This window comes from Poecilia reticulata, linkage group LG16, assembly GCF_000633615.1.
Source record: "Poecilia reticulata strain Guanapo linkage group LG16, Guppy_female_1.0+MT, whole genome shotgun sequence".
NCBI lineage: Eukaryota > Metazoa > Chordata > Actinopteri > Cyprinodontiformes > Poeciliidae > Poecilia > Poecilia reticulata.
In genome coordinates, this window is record NC_024346.1 from 9,213,763 (window position 1) to 9,228,518 (window position 14,756).

Sequence of the window (14,756 nt, forward strand, 5' to 3'; positions counted from 1 at the left end):
CTTAAACATGTAGAAATCTGAAAACAGATGCCATACGCAGCAAGAATTTATGTTTGTTCATCTTTTCATTTTTTTTTATCAAACATAGGACAGATAAGGAGCGACTGCAGCGAGTGGAGTTGATGATTCCAAACTGAATTTGGATGGCGGCATCCGAGTATTTTTATTTTTTTTCTCCTGACACCCTCCAAGGACACAAGAGGCATGATGTCTAGCATGATTTATGGAGACACTTCCTGATTCGTTCAACATCATAAACTACTAAATGTGAGAATTAAAGCTGTGCTTCAAGGTGATGGTGAGATGGGATTTCTTTTAGATGTTTTGCAAATAAATCAGCAAAGCATGACTAGCCTCTGAAGGGAAAACAGCCTTTTCATACTTTTAAAGGCCTTTGCTATGATCATGTAAGGAATCTTGCAGGACAAGATAGTGTCTAACTAACTTGATTACTTTGGATCGGTATCAGATTACTCTTGTCATATTTTTCCCTCCAACCTATTACTATCTTAAGTATTTCAAAATCTGCAGTACGTATCCAGACGAAGAGCTCTCAATTTACTCCATCTAAGTTTTCACTCTCATATATTGGTCCAGTTTGTTTGTTGGTTTGTTGCTCAGTAGACAGAGTCGTCATGCCAGATAAAATTAGCTGGAATTAGCTTTCTCCATAGGGTAAGCAATTTCTGTCTTCAATGTGTCCTTTGCCCCATATAATCTTAGTTAAATAGCTAAATAGTCTCTTTGGCTTCCTACCAATTTTTGCAGTAACATGCTAATTACCAATTGATTCAAAACAGGTGTTTTCATGCAGGGAGACATCTAAAACAAGCAGAGCAGCAGCCCTAAAGGACTGGAGTCACTCACCCATGAGACAGTGTAATAAGCACCGTCATCTTGCAGGGAGTTTGGAGTAGAGCTCTGTTTCTCCCTGCAAACGCTGCCAGATTATATTTCAATAAACCAAAGATGACTGGCGACACTGAAGTTGGTCTCTGACTCCCGGTTTGTGATTTAGGTCTGAATTAAAGGTTTAATTTAATGTGTTTAGGAGTCTGGGCTGTATTTGATTATATGTGCACTTCAAAACTGCACATAGCTGGTCAGACGGGATTATTCTCCAAAAAAAGAGAAAAGAAATATGAAACCTTGAAACAGAAATACACTTTTCTTAGCAGGAAGACCACTTTAGACAGAGACAAGCATGAAAAGAGCAACATATCACGGTCAGACGCAGAATGAGACAAAATCTATTTTTGGTAACACCCTATTTTCTCAAAAATTGATTTAAAATATGTCTATTCAATTTATCCATGTGTTTATTTGTCTAGCCATTTCTACTAATCTATAACATGTCAGATCAATGTTCTTGTTCTTAATGTTTTGGAGAACATTATAAAATGTTGTCTTCTTTTGCAATTTATGTCATGTTAACCTCCTTCAGCTTCTAGAATAGACTTTGCTTCACAATGTTCTTTTTTTCTACAACACTTTTCATTCCACTCATTTTTCCATTAATCATCTTGGATGCAGCACATTGTGAACGTTCAGCAATGGCCTTTTGTGGTTTGCCCTCCACGTAGAGGGCGTCAAAGATTGTCTGCTGGAGGAATGCAAAGTCTGAAGTCTTCCCCCTGGTTGAGTCAGCCATTTCATTATATCTAATTTATGAAAAAAACAAAATGATATTGTGTTTCTTGCTAGAAAAGGAACATAGGGCATAGATGGCGGTCACCAGAGCTCTATTTTGAAAGACAAGAAAGCACTGTATAATGAATCAAATGCTTCTTTTTTGTTTATTCTTCAGTTTTTGAGACAAAAACCTTTTGTTATGCAAAGGTTTCCAGCAGCCATAAACGACTAAAATTCTCGAACTGCTCTTTTGCGTCCTAGAGGTCTCATAAATATGTTGCTCTGTTCTCCCAATGAAGCAGAAACTACACTTTCATAAAAACATTCCAAGGTTTTGAATGCCAGTGTAGAACATTGTTCAAAACAAGCGAACCCCATGGAGCCAAACCCACATCCTCAATGAAGTCATGTCCCTATGGACAAAGACTGGAGCCTACATGCATGTGGTCAAACATTAGTTTATCAGTTTAAGATCACTGAGGTCACTCGAGATTGAAGATACACTGGGGAACAAAACATCCTTATTGCACAAAATGTCTTTTTACACAGTTTTAAGAGACCTAAAACACCAAATGTTCTTATTGTGTTCTACACTCAGTTATTAATGGTAAATATATAAAATCTATGAACGTCTGTATTGTTGTACAACGTATGCATTTACCCATCACGTTGAAACAGAAGGACCTACTGCACACAGGAGATGACATGCATATGACTACACATTGGTTTCAACTGAATCACAAAGTTCATGTGGCTGTTTCTAAGGAGATGTCAACATCAGAAAACAGATGAGGACACGCACGTGGAATGTCATGACTGTTCACCGCTTCGGTTCTTCCATCCAACATCACCCACAGAAAACAACCAAATTAACAGCTGCATGCAGACAAAACAGTAAGAGATGCTCCTGGTTATTTTTCCAATTTCATTTTTATATCCTGTACAATACTAATAAAGAGCATTTGTCCTGAACGTGTTAATAACTTAAGCTAATTTCTGTAAAACAGTACATTACGTCTGAAAAAGTTAAAAAAATAAGTTTGTCTGTTTCCTTACATATTAATGCTCCTCTAGGCTACATTTTCTTCAAAATAAATCCCATATATCAAAGTCCTGAGAGAATGTATAAAACATAAGAGAACATTAGATTCTACTAACAGGCACAAAGACACATTATTAGTGTATTTACAAGATAAATTCACAGTAACTAAAATCTGTTTACATCAGCAGCTTGTAACTCTGGGTCACACAGGGCCAGCCTGTCAGGAAAACTGTCCTTTGATGCTTAGCATCAGCAGCAATTAAAGCAGAGTGTCCTCACTGTCCTTAATGCTCGTGTTCAGAGGAGTCTTCCTTCGATCCGTGATGGCCGTCCAGAGTCGACACATCATTGCACACCTGAAACAGCAACGTAGAACAAATTAAAACAGATCCAGACAAACTAAATAATCATTTTTGGTATGACACTATGGCTCTCTGAGCAGGGAAGCACAATCTAGAGGGCGTAAAAGCACAAATGAAAAAAACTAAAGAACAAAAAAGAACTGCATTTTTTTTAATTACATATAGTGTGCATATTGCATACTGTAGTGCAATTGCAGCTAAATAATACAACTATACACAACAGATGGATGATGATACCGACTTAAATACCAGGTCACCCTTGTAAGAGAGACCTCGGTCTCAATGGTTTTTTACCTTGTTAAATAAAGGTCAATAAACAATAAATAAATACATTTTTATGTTTTAAGGAGACTGGATTGCATTTGATCATCTCTGGCTCTAGGTTTTACTTATATTGACTGGTCAGACTGTCTTATTCTACACTGAACATGGATTATTTTCAAAACACATCTTTGGTTTTCTGTCCCTGAAAACACACAAAAAAAGAAAAACTTGTTAGCATTGCCTCAGTCTAAGACCACCTTAGACTGAGACAAGCAATGGAAATAGTAAAACATGCATTGGTCAAATTTTGAATAATTATCCTAATGATAAAATCAAAGATTTTCATAGAAAAAAAAAACATGTTTTAAATTTTCTAAAAAATAATAATAATATTGAAATCCTAATTCAAGCAAGTAACCAATATGCATGTCCATTTGTATCTACCAATTTTTCACTTATTATGAGTTTAGTATGTTTTAGTTCCTAATGATATGGAGAAATGAGAAAAAAAATCCAGAACCTGCTTAGAAGTGTGTGTGTGCGTGTGTGTGGGGGTGCGCGCGCGTGTGTGTGTGTGTGTGTGTGTGTGTGTGTGTGTGNTGTGTGTGTGTGTGTGTGTGTGTGTGCGTGTGCGTGTGCGTGTGTGTGTGTGTGTGTGTGTGTGTGTGGTTGAGTGTTTGTTTGTGGGCACCAGAAGGAGGCGCTTGCCTAGGGCATCAATTATACAAAAACTGTTATTGTGAATGATGCATGATGTGTGCCTGTTTCTGCCTGGACAGACTGTGTGAGGATGATGTGCAGAGACAGTTTACCTTAATCCACAGTACACCAAGTCTTCCCTGGAGGCCATGTGGAGGAGACAGTCCAAGGTGAACTCATGAGCAAGCAGCTAAAAAACGAGAGCGGATAGGTGAGATTAACAGAGAGCAGATGAGTAATACCGACATGCCTTAGGACTACACCCCAAAAATAAAACCCTAACTTGATTTACCTTATTGATGGTGTCTTGATCCACAGGGACAGATTTGAGCCAGCAAACCAAACTTTTAGTCTCTGCATTGGAGCGTTTAGTTGAATTCAACTCGCTTTCTGTAAGGTAGAGATTGCACCACAGTTAAATTGTCAGTACAACTGTCACAGACTAGATTCATGGAGTGTAAAGTGATGTTAATTTTACACCTAAATATGACATTTTGGCCTCTGCAACCAGACTGTATAATCAGTCAAAATTCCTAATCAAGTTTGGGCATACAAGATGCTGATCTGCGGCCCACACCTCAGAGGGAAACCAGTCCAGGCAGCAACATGCCTGAAACAGAGGCGTGGTAGAGACTGCAGCAGTGAAGCAACACTCATGATGACCAAAAGGGCTTGGCCCTCTGATGTCATGGTGTTTAATGCTGTTTAATGTCACTGGAAAGCCAGCATTCTGAGAAAAAAATGCTGTAAACATTTGACATCAAGTACACAGTAGTGAGTTTTACTCTTTTCTTTTTTCAAAAACATCCCAACTCGCCCTTTTTCCTGATTTTCCTGTCTGAACCTAACGAGTAAATACATTTTGAAGGGCGGATGTGTTTACAGAGGCTTTATAATCCATTTTATTTGTTGTTGGTGTGCTAATTTATTTTGGATATTTAAAATGTTTTCCAGATCCTGTGATAAATATTCTTTAGAAATAAGTTAATTGATATTTTAGTAAGTGCACTTGTGTTATATTTTTTTTATGCCATTAGCTAACAGTGGTCTCAAAACAACAATAATATTGCTTACTGCAACCATTTCTGGGACAAAATGTGTTAACATGACATGCCTACTATGTCATGATAGTAGTTTGTGTATGAAAGAGAAACTTAAGTGCGTAGGGCAAAAAAAACAACAACAAAAAAACCTAGTCCAAAGCTCCTCCGATGGCTGATATTTATTTTAAAGCTAATTTGATTTCAACTTGCAAAGTAGATTTATAATAAATTCACCTTCTACTTACAAGTGTTACATTACAAGTATCCATTTGAACGCATTGGTCACTGTAATTACAACAGGTTTTACCTTCGATGATGAACGTTTTCCTCAGCTCATCTATCTGCTCCTGTCTCTTCAGGACAGAGCCCCTCAGCAGCTCATGGTACTCTCTCTCCTTCTCAGTCAGCTCATTCAGCAGTCTGACACACGACACAAAAAGCCATCAGCACTGAAAACAGGCAACATTTTTTATGTTCCCCTCTTTAAAAAATGGAAAACCTATAAGGGTTTTTCACACTTTAAAACCAAAAATGCTGCTCTACTATATTCAAGGGTGAAAGTAAGGGGGGTATGGTCGGGTACTGCGTACCTATAGAAGAGTTAGTGGGGGTACGCAGTACCTGCAAGAGAGGAGAGCAGCTGTCTGCTGTAAAGAATCAGTGGGTTCACTGTGCAGCCGTGACTGATTAGTTTTTCAAGAACAATCTAAAACACGACTTAATCAGTTAACTTTTTTCCCATTTCATATTGTTTCTGAACTGTTCGTGCTTTGCTAGAGCAGGGCTGCAATACGTCGATCGCGGAAGGTTTTAAGTCGATCTCAGCATTAGATGACAAACTGAACGCAGCCAGGAGGCTGAGACCAGGATGTCCTCCTCTGATTGGCTTATCAAAACGTTCATAACTTTATTAAAGAACAACAACAACAAGAACAAATAAATCAACAAAATGTGTTCAAATTAATGACCCAACAACAATAATAATCTCAGTGATTATTGGTTCAACAAGGTGTTGCGCAATTCTGTGCATTTCGATTCCATTACTAGCAGAGCAGGAGTTTCAAATGAACTAATCAACCACCGCTGTGTTCAGGGAGGCTTATTAATGATCGCAAAATAAATATCAAGCCTGAAAACCTAATATTGTAACGGACTGAATGTTATGTTTTTAATGCAATCTCTGGTCGGCTTGTGAAGCGCAGGAGGTTGCCATGGCAACGGGTATGTTTAAATGACAGAGAGAGACGGAGAGTGAAAAGGGGCCAGTGGTTTAGAGTTGATCACCTGTTCAGGTTGTTTTACCTTTGTCTTGGCACATCACAGCCGCTGTAGTTTCTGAACGTTCAATAAACGACAAACTTGGACTAATTACCTCGTTCTTTGTGAGTATAAGTCATTTACAACAACCATCAAACACGGTAGATGTGTTTCATTAAGTATTTAATAAACAAATGGCTTCTACCGTGATAATTATGTGAAATTAAATTAATTAATTAAATTAAAGGGGCTGCACAGTGGCGCAGTTGGTAGAGCTGTTGCCTTGCAGCAAGAAGGTTCTGGGTTCGATTCCCGGCCCCGGTCTTTCTGCATGGAGTTTGCATGTTCTCCCTGTGCATGCGTGGGTTTTCTCCGGGTACTCCGGTTTCCTCCCACAGTCCAAAAACATGTCAGGTTAACTGGCCTCTCCAAATTGCCCCTAGGTGTGAGTTTGTGTGTGCATGGTTGTGTGTCTCTGTGTTGCCCTGCGACAGACTGGCGACCTGTCCAGGGTGACCCCGCCTCTCGCCCGGCACGCTAGCTGGAGATAGGCACCAGCACCCCTCCTTACCCCACTGAGGGACAAGGGTGTAAGAAAATGGATGGATGGATAAATTAATTGTCTAATATAAAAATACAGTTTGGTGCTGTCGGGCTCAGAATCTGAGAGGCTTTTCCTTTATGAAACTAATTTTTTTTGTCTCTTATTTAGTGGAAATATTGATGTTGATGAGATTTTCTCCACACAATAATAACTTTTTCAATCTTTATAGCGCGTCACTGATATACATATATATAAAAAATTTTTTGTCATAGTACCCCCAAGAATTTAAAACTACTTTCACCCCTGACTATATTACAATGTTTTCTTATTGTATTTGTTCCAATAATAAAAGTGGAGAGAGCCGAAGGGTACCTTCTAGTCTCTACTCTCATGTCATTCAGTTTCTCGCTGAGCGTAGAGTTCCTGTCGAGAAAGACCTCATCTGGGGGGCCGAGCCTGGCTGCTGTCCCATTCTCATTCCTGGTTTCTGCCTGCTGATTGTCTATTGGCGCCATCGGCTGGTTGGGGATAAGAACTACAGGAGTGTCCAGGTCGACAGACTGCTCCTCGGGGATGCTGTCCTCGGTCTCAAACGACAACTGCAGATGGAGTTTCAGCTCTAAGAGCCGAGGAGATCAGAAGTGAACGAACATAAAAGGAAATACATCAGGTGAAAGCATTAAATGCTCCTTATTGTGCATCACTGTGTGCAGAGGATGTTTGTGTCACAAACTGATACACAGTAAACTTGTAGGTTTACTGAGCATAAATGTATCTAGTAGAAAGCATAATCACAGCAATCCTAATTTTAAAAAATGACATAAAATCTCTTCCATGTCATTTCACAACCAGCAGACTGATTAAGAGCGCCAAGCTCTTTCTGTAGGATATTTGGTGTTACGACTTAAAGACTGGCTACACAGTGGCACAGTTGGTAGAGCTGTTGCCTTGCAGCAAGAAGGTTCTGGGTTCGATTCCCGGCCCCGGTCTTTCTGCATGGAGTTTGCATGTTCTCCCTGTGCATGCGTGGGTTTTCTCCGGGTACTCCGGTTTCCTCCCACAGTCCAAAAACATGACTGTCAGGTTAATTGGTCTGTCTAAATTGCCCCTAGGTGTGAGTGTGTGTGTGCATGGTTGTTTGTCCTGTGTGTCTCTGTGTTGCCCTGTGACAGACTGGCGACCTGTCCAGGGTATACCCCGCCTCTCGCCCGGCACGCTAGCTGCAGATGGGCACCAGCAACCCTCCCGACCCCACTGAGGGACAAGGGTGAAAGAAAATGGATGGATGGACTTAAAGGCTTCCTTAATATCTTCCTCCATATGTAGCTAAAAGAAGGGGTTACTTGTTTGTTGGAAGTCCACCAGTTATCAAATCTCTCCATTCCTTTTATTTCCGCTACAAACTTGGCATTTTCACATAAAAATGTATTTTGAAGAGTACTCGAAACTCACAAAACAGACAGTGGTGGAAGTAAACTCAGATTCAATGTATTTTCTTCTGTCTTTTGCATTCTATAGCATAAAATTTGCTACAGTCATGTCACATTTACACCCAAGGGAGAAACAGAGCTATAGCTTTTTAATTAAAACTTCCTAGATTTTGATCAACTTAAAAATGTAAACTATGAGGTAAAAAAAATGCTCCTGTTACATTAATTTTGAATCTGAATAATTTAAATAATTATAGCATTATTTTTTTAACATTAACTTTTTAACCCAGCTGAATAAATGTACAGAGGTGAAAAAATGTTCTACATTTTACTGTTTAGGTGACTTTGGTTATGTGGCAGGAGAATTTATTTTACAAATGAAAAGAGGTGGGTTTGATATTTACTCCCCCCCATCATTTAATGATGAGCTAATTACCCTTAGGGGGTCAACTGACCTGCATATTGATGAATAGGAGTGTGAACACTTAGTGGAGATGGGAAAATGAAACTTGTAGTCTAGAAGCGCTTTTAGTGTTCAGCATGCCTAGAGTTCAAGTCATTTTAAAGATTTAAAAAATGAAGAACATCATCGCCAGAGCTGCGAATAAATGTGTACCCAGAAGCAGTTGTATAAACACAGATAAGAAAATTAAGTGTGAAATAGTACTCTACCTGGGAGCAGGACAGTGATGGCATCCTGCACAGCCTGTCTCAGCAGATTGTCCAGAGCAAACATCCAGTGAGGTTTCACCTGTTGCTGCTTCAACACCTTCTTCACCTACACCCACACTGAATGGTTAAATACGAGTCCATGAAGGTACCTTTTATGTTGCATACAAGCAGAAAAAGAGGCTTACTGCATCCTGAAAGTTAAAGAGCACCGTCTGCAAGCTGTTCAGAGGTATTGCTGCTGCCAACAGAGTCGAGCGAAGCTCCAGAAGGCCGGTGGCGAGCTGCTTTCTGTCTGGGGAGCGGATGTTTTCACGGAGGCAGGCGATAAGTGCGATGACGTGGTCTTCACTAAGTGATGATCCCTCATCCAACTTTTAAAGAAGAAGAGAAATATTGAAACAAAAGGGGAAACTATGTCTACTGTTTATTGCAAATAATTCTAAACTACAAACCTGTGCAATTCAAAAAGAATGAGTCTTATGATTACGGATCTAAAAATGCACAACAATGGTTGAATAAATGTGCACCTTCTTAAAGTAACAGTTTATTAAATTACATTTTGATCACGTTGTAATTTCAAGTTTTCTATGAGTCAACAAACCCCATTAAAGTAGATAAGAACAAATAAGAAAATTCAGCTGTCTTACTAAGATTTTTCTGACATTAGCTAATTTGACAAAGCTAGCAGAAAGGAATTTAACTGATTTAATTTACCAAAAAAAGGGCATAAAAACCACAACATTATGTATACACCATAGCACAGTAAAATCAGTTAACAAAACCTGGACAATGGAAAATAGAGAGGCTGACCACATCACAATTGTGGCGCATGTTGCATAGGATAAACATCACGATAAAAGTTAGTGTGCATACATTTCATATCAACTTCATCTGTAAACATTTGAATCGTTTGTCTGAATTTTGCTCCACACACCTGCGGTATTGACTCCTGTAAATAAGTGACAACATAACTGATGTAGTCGGTGAGGACTCTGTGGAGCGTCGCTCTCCTCTCACTGTCCTTTCGCAGCATAAAGAGGCCGACGTTCTCCTCCGATGACGCTGGACTGGACATGTCTGATGAAGAGTCATACGGTGTTCTGTACAGCAGAACAAAGAAATGAGTCAGTCAGATAAAACTACATCATTGGAATATCATGAAAATTACAGGATGTGGTAATAAAGTCTATGATGACATTTGGAGAAATGAAAAAAAAAAAAAAGTGGGGTTTGTAGGTTATTTCCAAAGTTAAACACAGTTTTGAGATTTAAGGAAAAATAATTCTGGGTTTCTTTCTGTTAAAAAGAAAGCAGCGTGGCCTGAACGTAAAACTAAAACCTCAAGAGTGGCTCGACACTGATCGAGCAACGACCCACAGAAATACGGTAACAGCTCGGATTTATCAGCTCAGCAAAAACTTCACTCACGACAGGAAGCCGCTGGGGCATGGCGGACTCTCTGAGATCCCCGTCACTCTGAGGGGGGACCAGCGCTTCCTCATGTCCAGAGAAGACGCCAGGTCAACCGAGCCTGTGTCCGAATCAGTGTCCTCCACCAGGATGGAGACGGGCACTGATAAACTGCGATGATAATCAGCTGCAAAACCAAGAAAGGTTACATTTAAGAGAATTTGTTAGTTTTCGTAACAAAATAAAACAAATGTGTGAAGTTCAGATAAAGCCTTACTAGAATTACTCGAATCTTTCAAGTCTGAGTCCTTTGGGGGTTTGATCCTCTTCCTGAAAGACGACTTGAGGAAGCAGTCATTCAGCAGCTCTGTGGCCGTGGCTCTGTCGTCCGGGTCTGGCACGAAGCAGCTCATGATGAAGTCCTTGGCCTCAGCTGACATGGTGCCTGGAACCGTCGGGTGGATTTTAAACATGCCCACCTTGATGGGATAATCACAGAGTTAATCATTTTTATAAAACATTAAAATTGGATAGATGATATAAATTCAGAAGATGTAAAATAATTTCTTTTAGAGGTCTATTTTTGATTTAAATTCAAGATTAACATGTTAAAACGCAATATGATGCCAGCATTGCTCTGATTTGATTTCTCTAAAAAAAAAAAAAATACTAGCACATGTGACAGAAGATCCTTGAAAAATATTTTTTTTATCGATATTTTGATGGTTAGTCTGAACTATGCTGACAACCCAACCATAAGCCATAGATGGTACCAAAATATTCAATAAATTAGTTATTATTGTTCAATATGCAGTTCACTACATGAAGCAAACCCTTCATTTCTGTTCATTAGGATGTTTTTCTGAATACAGCTAATAAAAGCATGACATCGAGGATGAGAATATTACTCCAGAATAATAAAAAAGTTTTAAACCAAAAATGGAGAATAAAAGAAAGGTATTTAAAAGCATCGATTCACCCAACTGAAACGTTTTGTTAAACCTTTGACGTTATTTATGCTTAGTGTGCGTCTGCTGGCATAATGTAAATTTAGACATTTCCAACCTAAAGGAAATTGTCAAGTGTTCAGTAAATGTGCTACAAAAAGCTGAAAAGTGAAAAATTAAAACATGAATACATCAAAACTAGTATATAGAGATGAATAATAATAATAAAAAAAACCCTGAAATGCTACACCTTTGTTTGAATCCACAAAAAGCAGCATACCTGCTAAGAGCTAAGCCTGAGGACTAGAGGGTGCTGAAAGCTAGCTGCAGTCATACTAAAGGAACATTTCCACTTGAAAGTTACATGGGAGGTGAGCTGTAGCAGGAAGTGTATATTGCAAACATGAGCGGAAAAGCAGCTTCCCTGGGACAAGTGAAACAGCATCACGTTGTTGAGCGCACAGTAAGGAGTGTAAGACAGCTGCTAATTTATCCAATTCACAAATATGAAAATATTAAATATTGTGTATAATGTCTGCATGATAAACTATCACCAGTAAACCCCAACAAAAACAAGTGTTTGTTATTTACCTTAAACATGGCTGCCTGAGGACTTCCCAGCTCATGAAAAGGAGGCTTGCCTGTTGCCATTTCTATGATAGTACACCCTAAGGACCAAATATCAGCAGGCTTCCCATAACCTCGAGGCCCTTGGTCTATAATCTCTGGAGCCATGTACTGAAGTGTTCCTTTAAAAAAAAAAAAAAGAGAGGCCAATGATTAAAGCTCTCACTTTAACGAGGTCCTAGAAAACCTACAAATACCATGATTCTTGCCTGTAAAAGTTTCAGTGCAGGGGTTGATCCCTGCTAATCGCTTGGAGGTCCCAAAATCAGAGATCTTCAGCACGCCGCTGTAGGTGTTGATGAGCACGTTGTCGCCCTGCAGCACAAGGGAAATAACTTATCAGGAAAAGCCAATGTGAAAGAATCCAGAAGGCAGTGGTGGTGTTAGATTAACAAAACCGCCAATGTTTTACAACCCCGACAAAATAGTTACATGTTCATATAATAGAAATGATTTAAAAAATATATATTATCAATTTAAAACAGGAGTTTTTGCACCACTTTTACCAGTCTGGCTACGCTGTATTTTATAATGATCAATTAAACAAAGAAAGTGTACAATACTTGGGTGCTAAATTTCTTAACCATTAGCAGCTGGAGTCACACATATAAAAAACGAATTTTTTTAATTTTTTTACTAAATTAAATTAAATGTATTGTGATTTTAAAAAAATCCAGGTTCTAGTTTCTCCTCCTTCAAACAGAAAAAAATTCCATCCATCCATTTTCTTACACCCTTGTCTCTCAGTGGGGTCGGGAGGGGTGCTGGTGCCTATCTCCAGCTAGCGTACCGGGCGAGAGGTGGGGTCACCCTGGACAGGTCGCCAGTCTGTCGCAGGGCAACACAGAGACACACAGGACACACAACCATGCACACACACACTCACACCTAGGGGCAATTTGGAGAGGCCAATTAACCTGACAGTCATGTTTTTGGACTGTGGGAGGAAACCGGAGTACCCGGAGAAAACCCACACATGCACAGGGAGTACATGCAAACTCCATGCAGAAAGACAAGGGCCGGGAATCGAACCCAGAACCTTCTTGCTGCAAGGCAACAGCTCTACCAACTGCGCCACTGTGTAGCCCCAGAAAAAAATTCCATAAAAAAAAAAAAAAAAAGCAAGGCTCATCATGTCCTCATCTATGAAAACGTCTTGCTGTGATCTGACCTATAGGCTTGTTTTATAAGTCAGCATATCTTTATGTATATATATACTATTGCTTTTTACACAAGTTTAAATAGATATGCTTTTTTTTTATGATTCCTTCTGGAGATCCAGGAAAATTTCAAATACTTTCTGTACTTTTTGCCTTCAATGTCAGGCCAAACAATGCTTTGCTAAGGTAAGTCAAAGGAAGCAACTTTTCACCTTAATGTCTCTGTGGACAATCTCATTTTCATGAAGGTACTTCAGTCCCTCCAAGATCTGTTTGGTATAGAAAATGATGGTAGCTTCATTGTCCTTCAGTGGACCCCACTTGGAGCGCAAGAGAGAAGATAAACTTCCTGAAAAAGTGCAAAACATAAAAACCTTCAATATTTGCTTTAGAGGCTAAAGCTTCCATTGAACACTCACAAATTTTAACATTTGAATTGTTTGTGTGTCCGATCAGACAGGTCTAATGTTTGGTTTCAGTTATTCCAGTTGCGTCATTGTCTGAAAATGTTTTCGTCTTGCAGGTTATTTTTAGAACGACTAATAGCTTTAAAACAAGTTTTCTGTGAATGTTGATTCATCACATGCGTTTGTTCTTTTGAACATATTATATCTCTGACAGGCACCAATCCGTCAAAAAGCAACACGTTAAAGAAAGAAAAGCGTCAGAGTTGGAACAAGCACTTGGCTCTGCTTGTTCTGGAAATTCCTAAGCAGCAAGTTTCTGATCCTCCAGAGTAGATAGTTTCCCACGATTACTAAATATTACTGTTTGCCACAGTGTGCTGTATTTTTTCTTTTATTCCAGTAGCATAATCTCAAGCTGAAACAATTTCAAAACCCAATTGAGGGGTGGGGTACACGCTGGACAAGTCGTCAAAACATTACAAGGCAACGCAGGACTAAGACTTGTTGACCCAGTAGTTATGTTTTTAAAAGAGTGGGAGAAAGCTTATCCAGAGACAATGCACCCATGCATGGAGAGAACATGCAAACTCCATGCAGAAATCCTCTTGCCTAAATTCAACAGTATCAACCACTGTTCCACCATGGAGCCCTCAGGGCAGCTAATAACATAAATGTCCATCAAGTGTGTGTGGCGAGTTTTGACCACTGTAAATAAGGCTTCAAAAAATGTGCTATCTACATTCACAGCAATAATGAAATAGTCTGAAGCAGCTGGAACTCTGCGTCACATGGGCCCATCTTTGTTTTAACATATTGCACAATGAGGAGGATGGAGGTACAAAAAAGAAAAAAAGAAACAAAAACAAAAAAAAAAACTTCAGGTCAAAGTTCCAAACTGCAGCAAAGTGTCTATAAAAATCCACTTATTCCAACCGGTTCTTTGAGACGCATTCCAGGAAACCATCACAAACACAAACATGTAGTTTGCTGACTCAGCTTGATCTTTAGCCGACAGATTTGCTTTGTTCAGATAAGACTAAAATTGAATGTTTCCACAACAAACAGCACAGGTAAGATTTGGTATCAAACCAAGGATGGAACTGTGAGAAAGCCTCTCATAGTCTGTGTTGGCTCTGGTGGAGGATCTGTGATGCTGTGGTTTTGTTTCTCTTTCAGTTAAATGGGAACCTAGTATTTAAATATCACAAATACAAGGCATTTCAGACAGATAACTATCTAAAAATTTATTTTATATTATAT

At 39.2% G+C, this 14,756-nt stretch overlaps 1 protein-coding gene across 1 annotated transcript in view; it reads right to left on the reverse strand.

Annotated features, from left to right (window-relative positions):
* Nucleotides 1-1,777: 1,777 nt before the first annotated feature.
* The window catches only part of LOC103477798 (mitogen-activated protein kinase kinase kinase 5), a 26,970-nt gene continuing 13,991 nt past the window's right edge, over nucleotides 1,778-14,756 (reverse strand). Inside the window, exons 16-28 of the mRNA XM_008431099.2 lie at nucleotides 13,302-13,438; nucleotides 12,139-12,244; nucleotides 11,894-12,051; nucleotides 10,633-10,834; nucleotides 10,374-10,542; nucleotides 9,880-10,045; nucleotides 9,131-9,316; nucleotides 8,946-9,051; nucleotides 7,216-7,462; nucleotides 5,350-5,462; nucleotides 4,292-4,389; nucleotides 4,113-4,189; nucleotides 1,778-3,030 (exon numbers count right to left, since the gene is read on the reverse strand). Coding sequence (XP_008429321.1) covers nucleotides 2,934-3,030; nucleotides 4,113-4,189; nucleotides 4,292-4,389; nucleotides 5,350-5,462; nucleotides 7,216-7,462; nucleotides 8,946-9,051; nucleotides 9,131-9,316; nucleotides 9,880-10,045; nucleotides 10,374-10,542; nucleotides 10,633-10,834; nucleotides 11,894-12,051; nucleotides 12,139-12,244; nucleotides 13,302-13,438 — 1,862 coding nt within the window. The 3' untranslated portion in view covers nucleotides 1,778-2,933. The remainder of the gene's footprint in view (nucleotides 3,031-4,112; nucleotides 4,190-4,291; nucleotides 4,390-5,349; nucleotides 5,463-7,215; nucleotides 7,463-8,945; nucleotides 9,052-9,130; nucleotides 9,317-9,879; nucleotides 10,046-10,373; nucleotides 10,543-10,632; nucleotides 10,835-11,893; nucleotides 12,052-12,138; nucleotides 12,245-13,301; nucleotides 13,439-14,756) is intronic.